Source organism: Mauremys reevesii, linkage group 6 (genome assembly GCF_016161935.1).
Source record: "Mauremys reevesii isolate NIE-2019 linkage group 6, ASM1616193v1, whole genome shotgun sequence".
Classification (NCBI taxonomy): Eukaryota; Metazoa; Chordata; order Testudines; family Geoemydidae; genus Mauremys; species Mauremys reevesii.
This window is the reverse complement of record NC_052628.1, coordinates 48,388,268-48,406,584: the sequence shown is the minus strand read 5'-3', so window position 1 is coordinate 48,406,584 and position 18,317 is coordinate 48,388,268. Positions and strand designations below refer to the sequence as shown.

The 18,317-nt window shown below is 39.9% G+C and overlaps 1 protein-coding gene across 2 annotated transcripts in view; it reads right to left on the bottom strand.

Annotated features, from left to right (window-relative positions):
* The window catches only part of RASGRF2 (Ras protein specific guanine nucleotide releasing factor 2), a 197,798-nt gene extending 179,754 nt beyond the window's left edge, over positions 1-18,044 (bottom strand). For both annotated transcript variants that reach the window (XM_039545903.1, XM_039545904.1), the window contains exon 1: positions 17,188-18,044. In XM_039545903.1, coding sequence (XP_039401837.1) covers positions 17,188-17,472 — 285 coding nt within the window. In that variant the 5' untranslated portion in view covers positions 17,473-18,044. The remainder of the gene's footprint in view (positions 1-17,187) is intronic.
* Positions 18,045-18,317: the final 273 nt, after the last annotated feature.

Sequence of the window (18,317 nt, the reverse complement as noted above, 5' to 3'; positions counted from 1 at the left end):
CATAAACTGATGCGAACAGATATGCCCATGCATGGTGACAGAATGGTTTTTCAGTGTGTCTAAATTAAAGAGTTTCCCTCTAAATTCCTCCTTTATTAAAAAAACTGAAGCATTTTGACTGTTTTGAGAAATCATGATATTCATTTAAAGTACTCCACAGTGTGAGATTTTGTGAAACCAAAGGCAGGAATCGGAAAGGATGCTGACAATTTTTATATAGTTTTAAACTTAATTTGCTATTTTCCATATTATTAGCTTGGTAGTGTTACGCTGCTTCCTATCAATTCTACTTTTTTCTTATTTCCCCAGGTGATAAAAATTATTTTTATTTTAATAGCACTGAAGTAATCAAATGCCTGTTTTTCCCCAAAATATTAAATAGAAAACTAAAACAGACTTCAACATTTTTTAAACCATGAGTACCACGTGATAAACGCTTTAGACTGTATGCAGGATTTGAACTTTAGGGGCCAGTATTGTCACTGGTGGTTGTTGTTGAATAATGACTGCAGGATTTTGCCCTGGGTGCATTTAGTTAACTCATCAATTTTTGTTAAGATATAGTGAAAACTCAAAAAAAATTGTAATTAACACATGTTGTTAAATACCTTTGTCTGCACTTCATTGAGACTGCTTTGGAAGCTCCCACACTCACTCAAATATTTCTTCCCTCAGCTGGCAAAATTTCCCATAGCACTCCACCCTATCCATATCCTTCCTGTTCTGGGTCACTTAAAAATAGCCTTGAGCTGATAAAAAAAAAATAAAAGTACTTGCAGAAACTTAAATGGAAATTGCTAGCTGACCATCCCATAGCGTAAAGCACATAGACAGACAAGCTGGTCAGTTCTCTGGTCCCATTCCAAATATTAAATATTAAAAAAACATACGTGTAAGCCAACTGATTCAGAATACATTCTTCCTAAGAAATCTACTCTAACTAAATAAAAGTATGTATTGTGGAAGATTGCCATTTATTTCCATTACTTTTCACAGAACTTTCCATTTTTAATATTAATCAGTGTACTGTCATAAAACAATGTAATAGTGGAATTTTGAAATTCTTGGCTTTGGCTATCTATGCTTTGGTTTTGTATCCTGTACAGCTACACCACTTGCTGAACATTGGTGATTGTACCAATGTCAAATCTCCCATATAAATAAGGCCTAAAGACTAAAAGAATGGATGAAACTCAAGGAAGAGTGTGTATGTGTAGTAAATAAAACCAGTGGGCCACCACTCTAGGATTTTAGAAGAAATAAACTGAATAGGCTAAAGTGGAATATTCATGCTTTTGCCCACACTCTCTATATATAACATATACAACCAGAATTAGATTCAACATTTACTTTACACTCCTTCCTCTACAAAGAGCTGGATGTCAAGATTGAACAGAACTCTGGTTTTCTACCTATATCATTACTGCTCAGCACTAGGCAAAAAAGAAATTGCTGAATTATGGATGTACGCTAAGGAGAAGAAATGCTGCAGAAATAAGCTTTAGTCTATTATAGTTGCATGACATAGCTCACTAGCATAAAAATATATACTATACATTAACTGTGCACATTAATTTTCATTGTCTAAGCAGTTCTCTCTTCAGCAGTCTTCTTGTTATACATTATATTCACCAAGTCAACAACGGCTTTAACTCCATCTACTTCAAATTCAAATCACATTGGCAACTGCTTTTAAAATAAATAAAACAAAACATACAAACACACACACATACACAAAGTAGAAATCATTTCCAAGCTACCCAACAATGCACATCACACAAATCTTAACTGCTATGGAAAAAGATAGCATTGCATAAAGAACACTAGAAATCTCTGAAAGGAGAGTTTTCCTCCTCCTCTTACTATCATAAAATTCTTAATTATTTTTAATTTGAATTTTATTTAGGTTCTCTGTACTCTACTAGTGAAATATACACTATAGCCAATGCTGTGAGCCAATGGCAAATTTCTTTCAGGGGGAAAAAAAGCAGCAGAAATCAGCCATGTAAGGCTACTTAAAATAACTTATTTTTTATTCATCCTAAATTTGCCTGAAGGCAAAATAGTGAAATAAACTTCCAAAACACCCTGCAGTTTTTTCAGCCAAGTAATGCTATCATTTTGACCAAAGGCTCTCTCCCAAAATTATACCTTCTTGGTGAAATCTGAGTTTTGCCTTTGACTTTAATGGGGCCATGATTTCACACTCTTTCTCTATCTAAATTCTTAAACCAAACTCATCACTATGGAATCTGAGTGCATTTCCACTAATCCCCTTCAATCTCCCATTGCAATTCTCCAGTGAGAATTTTCTTCAGATTAAAAACGTGAATTTCATAGAGCAAGTTTCAAAAGATGTATGATATGTCACAAAGGTATGGAATATAAAAGGATATGAGAAGAAATTTATAAGAGGTTGGGTATTTACGGTATCAGCAATTCTACTTTTTGTTTTTGAGACAGAGTCTCCTATTCTAAACATCACACATATAAGTAAAGGTGAAATTCTCTTTGTTACACAGAAGTCAGTGGGGATGCAGATCTGACCCTAAATAAAGAACCAATGTACACAGGCATTCCCAGGATACTATACGTGAGTATAAATCCACAACGAAAATCTATCAGTTATTGCTTACATTAGAACATTATAAAAATTCAAAAAGTTATTTTAAAAAGGTTAAGGATGGGTTCAAAATCAAATGGGACTTGTATAGGTTGGGATTTTGGAAAGGAGGATTACAACTAGAAAGTTCCAGAGGATAACGTAGATGCTAGAACTGCCAAATTTAGCTGACACATCAGTTAACTTTCTGACCAAATGAAGGGGTTGCAACAAAATACAAAAATGCAGAGGTCTGAAGGGATTAGCTGACGTAGGGCATCAAGCTGTCAAAGAAATTCAGACCATGGTGCTCTGGTTGTTTTTGATATGCTTGCTTAATAAAGACCTCACACGTCACTGAAGACAATGGAAAAAAATGTTGCATTAAGAACAACAATAATCAAAATTGTTTTGGAAATTGTTGGGAACCTGTCTGACCTTTGTTAAGTAAGTTGTTATCATTCAATTTAGACATTTTGCTTCATCTGCAATCATCCTAGAAGTAAAATAATTGACTCAGCACCTGAGTATTATTATTGTAATTAATCTGTCAAGCAGCAGATTCAGTGTGTCTCTGTTCAAATTCTTACATGGCGCTATCACCGTAGTATCCGAGTACCTACTTTCTTCCTCTCCCCCAGAAGTAACCTGGAACATCAAAGAGCTTCCACAGGAGAACTCAAAAGCAAGCAACAGGACCAGGGAACCAAGACACAGGATCAAGAGTCTGTGTAAGAAGCAGGGAGATGAGCCAAGAAGCAGGTTGTGGGTGGGAGGTTGCCAGCGGTAGGATGCAGGGGAAGGAGCCTGCAAACAGGAGGTGTGTGAGGAAACTGCTAGGGGTGAGAAACTGGAGGACAACAGAAGTGTGTGTCCCCCAGGAGACCATAGACAATATAACCGAACTCTGGGCAGTGGGACCTACACAACAGTACTTAATTCATTTTCAGTAACGACAGAGAAGCCACCAGGTACTACAGATTATAGGGCCAAGTGGCTGGTATATTTAGTATACTAGCACTGAAGGTTATTGCTGCAGTACCGGTGTACAGAGTATCTAAAACATTTTGATGTACTGCTAGGCTTACACCAACCTCATCAAGTGGAGTCAATTAACTATATTTTAGCTCTCACCATGCAGCAGACTTTTCATAGAGAACACAGAGAAGAAATTCCCTGATCTCAAAAAAGTGTACAATCCAAACCATGGATTTGACAGACAAGCAGGATATAATGTATAACAGGATGGGGAAGGGGTGAGGAAGGACACAAGTGATTCAAATGTGTTTATACAGTAACTCATTTTGGGCATGCATGTCTTTATGTGGTTCAAACATAATGAAGATGTGTCATTTGTTTTAACATTTCTTGTAGGCAATGCCATTGAATTGTGTTTTCAGAGCAATTTGAATGAGGTGAGGGTGAAGATTTAACAAGCCGATTGTTACAAGACGTTTCTAACATAGAGGCAGCCTGAAAGAAGATGCTGAGGCACCGTAGAATTATTAGTTGATATGAGTATCAAGGTTGGAGCCACTGGTGGACGTGGGCTGAGGAGACACCTGAAATGAGGTCAGACATGTAGGAGGAAGGACAAGAATTTGAACTTAGAGAATACCGCAAAGAAGATCCAGTAAAGTGACTGAAAAGGTGTGGGTGTAACAAAGATGAAGCAACAGACAGAAAGATTATTTTGACATCAGTTTTTGGACAGACTGAGGGAAGGCAAGGTTAATATCAGAAAGGCCTGAGACGAGAAAGAGAGTACAGCAGTCAAGGCTGGAGACAACAAGAGTTTGGAATGATGATTCAACTATCAGGACAGAGAAGGAGGATCAAATTTTAGACAACCTGTAAATGAAGAAGTGACAGGAGTTGGCCACCGTGGGGATGTGGAAACGTGGGGTGAGGGGCAGAGTTAACAAAACTTACTCTTGATGACAACTCAATTGCCATCTTAATTATTATTTGAACTGCAAACGTGCCTAAGGCCCCAGTCATGAATAAGAGCTCCATTGTGCTAGACACTGTACAATATACATAACAAAAAGATTATCCAGTGTATATTGAGCCAATATATTGGGAAATATAACTCAGATGACACAGCAACATAAAAATCTATAGTAAATCTATAAAATAAATTATATAATAATATATAATTTATAAAAATCTATAGTAAGTCTATAAAATAAATTATATAAACAACGTAATATAAACTGTTATAAAACCAAAATTAAAAACTGGTAGCCTTCAGTGATTATAAAATATTGTTCAGAAAAGAAGAGAAACATCAGTTAGCATAGGCAGCAGTAAGATGACTTGTTGGTACAACTGCAAAGAGGTAGGGTCCCTGGGATGAATGATGTAAAGTCATTTTCCAAAAATACAGGGAAGAAATAGCGGCAAGAACTAGAAACACATTAGGACATTAAATTTAATTTAACCATCTACTGTGTCTCTTCAGAGAAGGAATACAACATCTCTCTCTCAGGTGCCCAACGTGCCATACCGCATTTCTTGCTCTCTGTCAAGGAAGTCAGAGTTCTTCACTGGAAGTCACCACTACTCCTGTAACATAATGTCTCATAATATTCGCAACCAGCTCCACTTGCCTTCATGTATGTGTCCCTTGTATCTTTCTCCCACTAAAATCTCAAAGAACCACCTTCTATGTCCTGGGATGACCTCCCTGGATCTATGTGACGTGAAGAAACCTCCCTCTCTCCTTTCAAATCCCTCTTTAAAACCCTGTTGGCTTTCCAAAGCTGAACTTAATTTCTGTGCCAAGTTGCTTTAACAACAGAAACATTTACATTTTTTAAAAAGGGGGGGGGGGCTGACATGCTGTATGCATCACAGCTCTCAGAATTTTATGTATAAATCTCATCTTTCCCTTGCCCTGGCTCCCCTGGACCAATATTCTCTCTTCCTTTGCCATATATAATTTAGGGCCCAATCCCACAGACGCTTAGTACCAGGCATACTGCTTGCAACCCGAGTAGTCCAACTGAAGACAATGAAACTATTCTGAGTAGCGAGTAGACCCAGTAGTAAGAATTTGCATGATAAGTCCCAAAGCCCACTGAAGTCATTAACGTCAACAAAGTATTTCATTGTGTTTGGATCAGGCCCTTCTTAGGCTAGGGATGTGCCCTGTGCTAGTTTAGGGTTGCCAACCCTCCAGGATTTGCCTGGAGTCTCCAGGAATTAAAGATTAACCTGTAATTAAAGGTTATGTCATGTGATGAAATCTCGAGGAATACATCCAACCAAAATTGGCAACCCTATGCTAGTTATGTATACAACACCACACATATTAATCACCACGCTGTATTAATCACCACACACCAACACCACACTGTATTAATCTAACTAATTTAGGTACTTATATGGCTCCCCTATCACCATAGTATCTGAGCACATCATAAGCTTTAATGCATTTATCCTCACAACAATGCTTCTGAGGTTAGAGAGTGCTATTATCCCTGTTTTACAGCTGAGGAACTGAAGCACAGAGAGGCGAAGGAACTTGCCCAAAGTTCCACAGGAAGTCTACTGTGCAGCAGGGAACTGAACCCAGGTCTCCCCAGTGCAAGCTATGATCTTAACTACTTGTCCGCCCTTTCTCCAATACTGATGCATGGCCCATGCTCTTAATATACTGAGAGTTACACAAGCACACAAATATGAAAGTAAACCCCTTCAGACTACACAAAAATAATAATCTATAGCAATATTTCCTAAATAATTTTAAAAAGTTGAATCTGACAGCATCCCTTTAATAAGACAAATAGACGTTAATAAACTATTTAAAATTCTTTTCACTATATGAAAACTATATTTTCTATTTATTTCACTTAAAATCAGTAACTGTTCCTTTAAATTACCAACAAAACATTCTTTCGAACACATGCCATTACTATATTCAGCTTCCTGGTACACAGCCAAGGTATCTGCCACTAAGCTGCAGAGTACATCACAGCATTAGGAAAACAACATTTCTTTTTAAAGCACTTTAATATTAGTAAATGTTATGCATCCATATTTTCATAGATCGGTAGCAATTTTGAGATTGCTCTATCAGAGAGCCTTTTCAGCTTGCTTCACATTCTGGAACCATAATACTGGACACCAGCTTGCTAGTTCTTCCCTCAGGCCACCAAATAATGCACTTATGAAACTTCCATCTGCAGCAGGCAGCACAAAATATAAAAACAATTAGGCCTAGGAGCTGTAAGCTCACACCGGTTACAATGAGGAATAGGCATCAAAATGAATTGCATCTATCTAGCTAATATAGTCCTATAGCACCTGTAACCTATGGTACCTAAGGGCTTCATTTTTACAAACATTTGTTGTAAATCTGATGTTTCTTTCCTTTTTTATATTCAAGAGTTTTCTACTTTGAATTGTAAACAAAAAGATTTAAACTGAATTGTACTATAATACCATACTATATCATAATATAAACTTTAATTACATACAAAACATTATATTAAAAGAACGTTAACGTTGCATAGTCACGAACTCAGACATTATATGTATAAAAAAGTTATCTTGTATATAGACTATAAACTTAATTCAGCTCCTTTATTCATATGCATTATATTAATCTTTATACTCTTTTTCCATAGGACACCTGTCACATACAGTGCACTGGGCATGAATCAGGGCTGTGTAGTAAATACGGCTGTTTGTAGGACTTCTGCCTAATTTTTTTTGGTAGAATTTGGAAGATGGGTAGTGAATGAGGTCTCACAATTAAAGCAATTGAACACTAACCTAGAGAACAGGATTCTATCCCTGCCTCTGCTGCAGAGGCCCTGTGTAATAGTAGGCAAGCTAAGCTAGCCTCTTACACTTTTCACATGGGGGAACTAATTGTGTGTTTCTCATTTTCTGGGTTTCCATTTTGAGATACTGATTTGCAGAACACTCATGACTGTAACTGAACTGTGATATGAACAAATAAAATGCTACAAATAAATAAATAAATACTTAGCTCTCATATAGCACTTTTTCACCAGTAGATCTCAAATCACTTCGCAATCTTTAATGTACTCATCCTCAGAGGTGGCTCCAGGCACCAGCGCACCAAGCGCGTGCCTGGGGCGGCAAGCCGCGCACGGGGGGGGCGGTCTGCCAGTCGCCATGAGGCTGGCAGTCAGGCTGCCTTCGGCAGCTTGCCTGCAGGAGGTCCGCCGGTCCCGCGGCTTCGGCAGCAATTCGGCAGCGGGTACGCCGAGGGTGCGGGACCAGCGGACTTCCCGCAAGCATGCCGCCGAATCCATGTTACCAGCGGACCTCCCAAAGGCTGCCTGACTGCCGTGCTTGGGGCAGCAAAATACATAGAGTCCCTGCTCATCCTCACAACACCCTGTGAGGTAGGGAAGTTCTACTATGCCCATTTTACAGATGGGGAACTGAGCCACAGAGAGGCTGAGTGACCTGCCCACGGTCACATGGGAAGTCTATAATGGAGCAAGGAAATGAAATCCGGTCTCCAAAGTCCAAGACTAGTGCCTTAACCTATAGAATGCTAAGTTCTCTAAAGAATCAGGCCCTATGCTTCTCAAATTGGGCATTCAAAATTAGTTGACACTTCTGACCTTAGTGTCTCTATGCCTCAGGCCACATCTGTAAAATGTTGTGAAAATAATTAATATTTGTAAATCACTCATACTACAGTGATGAGCACCACAATAAAAAACAAGGAAATTAAATAATTCTATATTCAGAGGATAGTTTGAATCACATGCACTAAATAAGACCTGAGAACACATACTGAACAATGAGGATAAAATTAAAAATTTGAATATCTGCTCATTCAATGAGCACAATCCATTGTGTGCAGAGTAAGGTAGGGGTTCTGTAGAAAAAACAGTACCTGATCATGTAAATAAAGACTTTATCATAATGTATATGCATAAAGTGGCTGAACTAAAGTTGCACAGGCAACCTTAATTCTGGCATTTCCTAATTTCTGAGTGCTTGACTTTGCAACCTTAATAATGTTCCTTTAGTGTACTTCTTTGTATGCAATTTCCTAGGTTTTCTAACAAAGCAAACTGAAAAAAAAAAAGAAATTTATCACATGGAACCATATTGACACTGATATGGGTCATCAGCTAAGTTCCTCTAAGCTGCGCGGCTGCGCAGCAGGCTATCAAGGACCGTGCAAGTACGCAGAAGGGAGAGGCACCACCTCCTGCGCAGACCAGGCTGGAGCACGTTTGGGGCGTGTAGTCTCCATGATCAGCTGTGCTCAGGCTGGCATGCTCCCAATGCTGATCAAACAGGAAATGTAATGTCAAAAATTCCTGGGGCTTTAGCAGGGGAAGGGTTGTTTCCTGTGTACCTGGCTGCAGTGCAGCAGAGTTGAGAATGATCTAGACTGTTCACAGTGGTACCAGATGACACAACAAGGAGTAATGGTCTCAAGTTGCAGTGGGGGAGGTTTAGCTTGGATATTAGGAAAAACTGTTTCACTAGGAGGGAGGTGAAGCACTGGAATGGGTAACCTAGGGAGGTGGTGGAATCTCCTTCCTTAGAAATTTTTAAGGGCAGGCTTGATGAAGCCCTGGCTGGGATGATTTAGTTGGGGATTGGTCCTGCTCTGAGCAGGGGGTTGGACTAGATGACCTCCTGAGGTCCCTTCCAACCCTGATATTCTATGATTCTATGATCTCCAGAGCGGTCACAGATGAGCATTGTGGGGCACCACCTAGAGGCCAATTAAGTCAAATTACACAATGCTGCATCTGCACTGCCTCGCAGTCGACGCATGAAAATTGAATTAAGCACTGCACCTCTCACAGAGGTGGATTACAGAAGTCGACATTAGAGGTGACTTAGGTTGGTGTAAAGGACCTGGTAGTGTAGACATATACATTAACAGGTCAACTTAAGGCAGCTTCCTTTGACCTAACTCTGTAGTGTAGACCAGGCCTTAGAAAAAAGCTAAATTGGGTCGGTCACAGTCCACGTTCCATCTTGTTGCCATGGGCAGTAACAGGGAATTAAAGGAGGACCATAGCTGTTCCAACCTTTATGCCCTTGCATAGGAGCACAAGGAGGCACAGGGCGCATGCATGGCCCTGACAAGCACAGCTATTAAAAGATTCCAAGCTCATGCACACGAGGGTGCTTGTGCATTTACAGTGGGATCCACACTAACATATTCTCAAAGAACTCTTGAATTCAGAATTGTCAGTTTTAAAAAGATTTGCACCACTGTTCAGAAAGTTCCAAATCAATCAATAGTGATTTTAGCACATGTGGACTGATTTGGTCCAAGTTTTATATTTGGCTAGCTGCTGAAAAGGCAAAAAAATTGGTAAAAGTTCAGCAGTATTGAAGGGCTGATAAAAAAATTGGTATGGTCTAACTAGTTAGTAGACTAGGAACTTGTTTATTGTGTTCTTGTGTTTTACTAAGAGAATTGTAAGCTTTTTGTTTTGAACACCTGTACCTTATGTTTGAGGAATAGGTGTAAGTTGGGAGTGAAATCTCATAATATGTGTTTTGTGTTCATTTTATAAAACCTTTGTCAGTTTTTTAAGCTCTAGGACACTGTCACAACCACCACTTTGTGTGGTAAATATCTTTGTGTTGTGTTGTTACTGCCTCTACATTTATTGCAAACAATCTGATCTCTGCCATTTCTTGACACCTGTAGTTTATCCTTATGCCTTGGTTTGCAGTTTCGATTTGATGCATTTTCATTCTTTCACTGACTGGTATTTCTCATTTTTGTGTGAGAAGTGGCTTTCACTAGCTCTGCAAATACGAATTTGCCAATTGACATTCTTGTGTGGGATCAAAGTATTTTTCAATGACACTGTCCAGTCATTTGCTTTCCTCTTCATGTTCCCATCAGACATATTGTAAATATCCAAAGTCCCTGGGTCCCACATGCAGCAGCGTGGAAAATTTCACCCTCTCTGATTTTGCTGAAACACCACTTGCCTCAAGCAAAACATGGAAGTGGTACAGGCATCTCCTCCAGTACTCTGCTATGTTCCTTTCCAGACTGAGGCATTGAGGTGGTGTCATTTGCTCCACTTTAGTTTTCCTCTGAGTGTGACATGATCAGGGTTGCCACTAACAGACTGATCGTACATTCCCGGCCCTAGTCACTTGACATGGATTACAGTTATAAAAGGTTAATATCCCCGTCACATGACAGGGGTCAGTATTCTGACTTTGCTGCACCCAACCAGAGAGTGAGAACTATATTTTTCACTCCAACAGTATCCTCTGATTCCCCACTTACTATTGTTACACACATGAATTCTATTAATTTTGAAAAGGGATACAATTTAGAAGTGAATGAGTTCTACTAATTAATTTATTTAAACTCATTTCTGGGACACATCTCCATTAGTGGTGTATATTAGCAGGTAGCCTGATTTGTAATGATATAAAGCAGATGCACTGATTTTAAAGTGTGAAAAATGAGCATTTAAAGATAAAATTTAACATTTCTGTTATATTAAACACTTGTGGATATAGCTGTGGCTTTTCCTAGTCATTCTCCCATCATATAAAAAAATTCAAAATTCTAAACAAACAGATATATTCTCAGTTAAAAATAAATGAAGAGTCTGCACTTTTCTGCTTGGTTCAATCAATAGTGAGATCACATGGGTTACATTTTTCTATTTTTATACTGCCTGTTGCCTGAAGGCCAGGTGGCATATTGTAAGTTCACTTTTCAATTCTATATGAAGAGCCACAGGCAATCTCTTGTAATGTAACTTGCATTAAAAGGACAGCAGTGTCAGCAACTAATTTTTAGACTGCTACTTGCAATATATATATATATATATATATATACACACACACACACATTGAAGTATTTTGTGAACTAATGCCCACAGTCTAGACTGTTATATGACACTCACTGTCATTACATCTGGGGATACATCAAGGACCTCAGCCTGCAAACCCTTACTCATATAAGAATCCCTACTCACTCAAAGAGTCCCAGTGGGCCCTGAATGCTTGTGAGGATCAGTCACTACAATAGAACTAATATCCATGAGAGATTTTTTGGGTGTTTTTTTTTTTTAAATAAGAACTCCTCCTTTGGCAAAGCCAATACATTAAAAGAAAAAATAAATTGTAAATTTCATTTTCCATCCCAAGAATATTTTAATTCCAATAACATCACCACTAACACTCTACATTTGTTGGTACAAATGAATCACTGTCATTTCAATGGACAATTGACATTGAGAGGCCATATTAATTTATTCTTTTTAAATAAAGCAGGACATTTCTAGTATGTGGGCAACACCACCTGGACTATGCTTTGGACCATCCCAGGAAACTATCCTGGCAAAAAGACTTAAGAATCATGGACAATATTATACCTGAAAAGGCAATTGATTATGATAGTCTCTTCTGAATACATAATGACTGTATTATGGGTGTTGTTATGAATTTATATTGTATTACTTAAAAAAATTAAATGAGCATGGTAAAGTATGGGCTGATGGCATGTATCTTTTTCATTATTTCAAGAACTGTATTTAAAATAAAGAGGTTTCACACATCATATAATTTCTCTGCCCTTTGTAAATATAAGCACGGCAAAACTAAACAAATATAGAGCTACAGGCAACAGTAAAAATTCAAATAATTGGATTTTGTTAGTCTGTGGGGACACAGACTTAGTACTGCATTTAATTTTGTTAAGTGGGAGAAATATTATTTCAGACAAGGTACAAGAAAAGAGTCATCCCACTTTTCTGAAATCATATAGAATATTTTAAGCTGTTAGCTTTTCTAAGATTTTATTTTTTTTAATAATATAAAACTACATTTTAAATGTTGAGCTTAATTCATATACAGTTATGAAACAAACTGTAATTATATAGGCATTGGCCTAATATAGACTATTTAGAATAACTTGTATTCAATATCCATACTTCCATAAAGCCCTTTTTCTCTAAATTGAATGAGTTCACTGGACCAGAAATTCTATACTCTAGTGAGGCATTGAAGAATGGTTGTGTTTCATTTTAATTGTAAAGAGATTAATCACCCACAGATATGAAGTCATTTTTCTTTAATGACCCTCTGAAACATAAATAAATATTTTCTCTCAAAAACACAGTCATAGTGAAGTATTGGCATGCCAGGAGCTGCACCTGTTTTTGGTTTATGGCTTGTGGTTCTATTAGGGGTGGGAAAAAAATATTTTAACTTAAATCAGACTTTAAACTTTTCAATGTATAATATTTTCACATTCAGATTGGTGGCTTACAAACTACGCTAGGATTTAATAGATGGTGATGACTCTTGTGCAGAAGTTATTTATCAAAAAGCTCTTCTAAAATTCGAAGTTTTGAGTTCAAAATACATTGTGGAAAGTTAAAAGCTCCATAAAAGGTCATTATAAACACAACTGAATGTCCATTTATTCATGGATTAGATAATTTATTTAATATTGAATCAGAAACTACACTTTTAAAATAATTTGTTTTACAACAGGAGGAAAAATATTTTTAAAAAGTCCTCCCACTGCTATCACTAGGCAAGAGCCATAAAAATTGCATATACTATATCAAAATTATTAAAACAATGCCACAAGTCTCTAATACATTATAATAAAAAGTGGAGCATTAAACTAAAAGCATTCAGTATACTCTAGAAATTGTACAGTAGTTACTGTCCTTGTGTAATAATCCTCTGTGACAGATTGGTGGAAGAGCCTAACAGCACTAGTATTGGTTAAAATGCGGAATCTTTAAGCTGCTTGTGTTTGATGGGGGTCAGGGAGTGTGTGTTTACACATCTGCACATAAACATATTTGCTGGCTGAAATTCACCAACACTGATATTTTCCCTGCTGAAATGTAAAAACTTAACTCCAGTGATCTTATCTTATACATGACATTACAAGCAAGACTATTAATTCAATTTCTAAATCAAAAGGATATGCAAAATAATTAAAAGAAAAATGAAACATATGTTTCTTCTTTTGCATGCATCTTCTATAATCCACAGTGGTAGAACTGATAGAAAACAAATTCCTTTGTTAAATGTACATTGCAACTTCATCTTTCATTGACTGAATGATAAATGTATTAATCAGCAAGTTGTTGCAAACCATGAGGTGCTGCATGCACCGCAAATGCGTATTTCCCATGCTATTGAACATACTTTCTACTATTTCAATGGAATATCCAGTGAAATAACCTAAACAGAAATATTTTCCTCAGCAGCAAAATAGTTAATCTTTAAAAAGGCTCCCATTTATATATTGTACTACAACCTTCTAAAAACTATCCAGAATTTTTACTCATTTTGATGCAGCTCACTATTTTTGTCATGACATCCCATACTCCAACTTCTCTTTTTCATGGTCTACTGCAGTTACGCATCTGCTTTAACCCTAAATCGGCTAGTAAGATAAAATCTAAATAGACAAACCAAAGCATAAGTGCAAACTGTCATAAATGAATTATGGATTAAAAAACTGTCTCCACACCTCACACTGTCTAATTAGGATACTGTATAACACCTACCATTGCAGTATCTAAGCTTCCCAGATAAACTAAGTGTGTAAAATAAGCTCCCTTGTCTTGAAGGAGGTGATTTTTTTTAAATCTTCTCTTCTCCCCCTTCTGGAGAAGAAGGCTCTGCCTGGGAAATAATTCTTTTTAAAATCACCAAATAACATTTTATCTGCTCATGGAAGCAACAAATACTTCTGGTGAAGCTAGCCTTGCACAGGTGGAAGTGAAAGTTTAAATGCTGAACCTTCATTATCATCTGTTTCAAATAACTTTATACTCGTATTTTATGAAAACAGAGGGCTCAGATTTTTCAGTCGTATTATTTTTTCCCCTCTAATAGGATGGGTGCATCAAGGTAGGTGCCTCAAGAAAGAAAAAGAAAACAGAAGCATTGTACCAGTTGAATGTGTTTTCAAATACTTTTTTGTTTTGTTTCACACTGAAAAATACAACTGGTTCTTAGAAAACACACTAGGGTTGCCAACTCTCCAGGATTGGCCTGGCATTACCCAGAATTGGCATTGATTTCCAGGTGACTATTGATTTTAATAGGATATTTTAAGAAAATGACATTACGTCATGTTGGGGGAAAAAATCTCCAGGAATAGCTTAAATCAAAGTTGGCAACCCTAAAATATACACATTTGTGTCTGTATGGATACTTATCACATTTGGAAGAGAGTTTAAGTTATTTTAAGGAGGTACTGAGAATAAAGTGAGATTATAGGGCTCCATATTTATTACTTTCAATACCTCCAGATCAGGTTTCTTCATTTTACAGGATAAAGGAGAATTTTTCTAACTGCCAGCCTTGCAAACTCAAACCAGGATCTGAAAACTCTACCTGTATTCTTTCTCCCTCTCAAATCTTCAATAAGCATTTTTGCTGACAAAACTTAGCAATTTAGTTGATGTTTAAAGCTGGATAGACTCCAGCTTGTTCTCCTATCATTTTGTAGTGCTAAATGCATTTTAAAAAAACACTTTGTTTCTGTCAGTAAAATAAGCATGACTTAAAGATACCCAAAGAGCAGATACATAAAAGGTGCTGTTTTCACATAGTTTTCTATGCACTTTAAAAACCCTAGTTATAGAAACAAAGACAGTAAACCCATGAAAAGATTTGGCTGGGGAGTCCTAGAAGACTGACATTAAGGAATAAGTGTTTATTTGAACCAGGGATTCCCATACACTTCAGTTACCCACCCTGACAAGATTATACATCAAAAGAAGTAGGCAAAAGAGTTCTATTAGTCATCCCACTGTGCATATGTTAATTTGCATAATTAGGTATATTTTTACCTATAGATGTTGGGTGAGTTAGATAAGCATGAAAGTATCAATGCCAAAAGGACTATAAATAAATGGAAAGTTAAGACAAGACAGCAAAAGAGGAGATACTTTCCGAATTTAGCTCTCCTAACATATATATCAATCTAAACAAAGTAAATGGACTAGAAGATTTTCATAAGCTGAGAAAGGTTTATTCCTCTCTCATAACAAATGCCTGAGTTTACCTGGCACCTTCCTCTTTGGAAGTAACCAAACTTCTCCAAACCAGTTTGACACCTGTTGATATCTTCTGTCAAGCACAGATGAATCAGCACATGCCACATGCAAGTTTAATGTACTTCAGCAAAGAAGTGAATAAAAGGACACCAGAGTTTCACATTAGGTGCATTATCCTAAAATAGAGGAGGCCTAGAGTAGAATATCTGATTCATTACTACACCTCTACCCCAATATAACGCTGTCCTCAGGAGACAAAAAATGTTACTGCGTTATAGGTGAAACCGCATTATATCAAACTTGCTTTGATCCACTGAAGCACGCAGCCCTGCCCCCCCAGAGCGCTGCTTTACCGCATTATATCTAAATTCGTGTTATATCAGTTTGCATTATATCGGGATACAGGTGTATATAGTGTAAGTGTAGTGCCCTCTTATTCATTGTTTGAAAGATGTATGTGATGTTCTACAACACGCCAAAAACAAACAAAACCCAACACCTGATAGCTTAAGAAGTGTCCACTTTAGGGACCAGATCCTGCAACTCTTACCATACAGGAGCTACCCTTCACTCCCATGAGTAATTCCACTGAAGTCTCTGGTTTTGTTGAATGAGTAAGGAAATGCAGGACTGGACTATAAAGTTTCATGATTTAGTTTCCATTACAATTTTGTTCAGCCTTAAAAATATTACACAAATATTAGTCTGATTTACTCCCCATTACAAACCCCCTTCCACTGGGGATTGCATGGTGCATACATCATAGTATAAATTGACTATGCCTACTTTTTCCTGGTCCTTCCAGTAGCTTCTTAGAATAGGTTTCACTATATAACTAGCAGGGTTTGCCATTGCCCAAAAATGGAATCTGATTAGTTTTAAGACTCATACACATTGTTGCGACACATTTGTCCCAGAATTCTTTATCTGTTTAGGCTGGCTCTACTGGGTATGCAGTTATCTCCCAGAGCTCAATAGTGGCGTATCATTAGTTCATGAAATTTTAATACTCAGGCACCTTGTATAAAGCATGGAAGTGCAACTACTGGGAAGAGGGGACAGCTAAAAGACCGGGGACATGTCTCTGCCCTAGTTTATATGGACAATGAGAACATCCAGAGCTACCTTAGGGTCATTAAAAAAAAAGTTTGGCAGAGATAAACGCTCATGCTTCAGGGCACAAGGCAAGATCTCTTGCCTCCTCCTCTTGAAACAGCCACTGCCAGAGGGAGGATACTGGAATGGATGGACCCACGGGTTGGATCTGGGGTGGCAGTTCCTATGCTCCTAGGTGTTTACAGCCGTGCGCAGCCTCTCTGAGGCAGTGTGATTACAAGGCATACGCGTTTTCACTCTGAGCTGCACCGGTACCTGACATTGGTTTAGTGACCCCTCCACCCATCTGAGGGCTGAATAACGGCAGCGGGTGTTCCCGGTCCATGTTGAAGCCCCGAAGGAAATAGCTCGGGGAGCGCTGCTGGATGAGGGAGGCGGGGGAGGGGGGAAGCCCCGTGCATATGGGATGAGTGGGGAAGGGGCCGGCGGTACCTGCTTGTCTAGCGCGGTGTCCTTGGCGCTGCCGGCGGAGGCGCCCTTGGGGGCCGGCGCCCGCTCGCAGCTGCAGCCCTCCAGCATGTACATGCCGGCGGGCCGGGCGCTCTGCTCGCTCTCGAAGTAGAAGAGCACGTTCTGGTAGAGCGCGAACCACTTCTCGTGCCAGCGGCTGGTCTCCGCCGTCTTCTTGCTCAGGTAGCCGCGCTTGGTGCCCTCCTTGCGGGCCAGCAGGGCCAGGTACAGGGCGTGCCCCTCGTTGTAGCGCACGCTCTTCTGCATGGTGCCTGGGCAGCGGGCCGGCCTCCGCCGCCTCCTCACTGCCCGCCCGCCCTGCCCCGCATACGGCAACTGCCGCCGGGCGCTCACAGCCCCGCCGAGCCGCGACGGTGCCTCATGGGCTGTGCCCGCACCGACGGGCAGCTGCCGGCCGTGGCGCTCCGCCCGCCCGGCTGGGGGCTGCTCTCGGGGAGGCGGGACCGGCGCTGGGCCCCTCCGGCCGGACGCTCTCCCGCCTGCGGGATGCGGCTCCGCGCCGCGGCGGCTCCCTGCTGGCCTGCGGGTGGGAAAGTCGGGGCTGGTGCTGTCCTCGGGGGCTTGGTGCTGCTGCTTCCCTCTAGGCGGCTCCTCCGGGGCTGCTGCTGCTCTGCCTCCCCGAGGGGCTCCCGGCGCCACCGCCCAGCGCTACCCCTCAGGCACCGGGCGAAGCATCCCGAGCCGCCAGGCCGGCGCCCGGTCTCTCCTCTCCCTCCCTCCCCCGGCCAAAAAAGTTGCGCGCGGATCCCGAGCTGCCCCCGCTGCGGGGAGAGACGCGCCGAGCCCGCGAGGATCCCCCAACAAACTCTGCCGGGAGCCAGAAAGGGAAACGTCACGTGGGAGATCAGCTGTAATCGGCTTTGAGCCCAATTTAAAGAGCAAAGTCGCCGCCGCAGCGTCCTATCCCTCCCTCTGTGTGTGCGAGGATCTGCCTCCTCCCTGGCTGCCTCCCCTGAGGGTTTATCTCCATCCAGCCGATCTGGCTGAGGGGGAGAATTATAGGAAAGCCAGAGAGAGGGGGAGAGAAACAAACAGATTTCCACAGCACTGGAGGGGGAGGGGGGCTTAGCAATAATGGGCAGGTTGCTGCA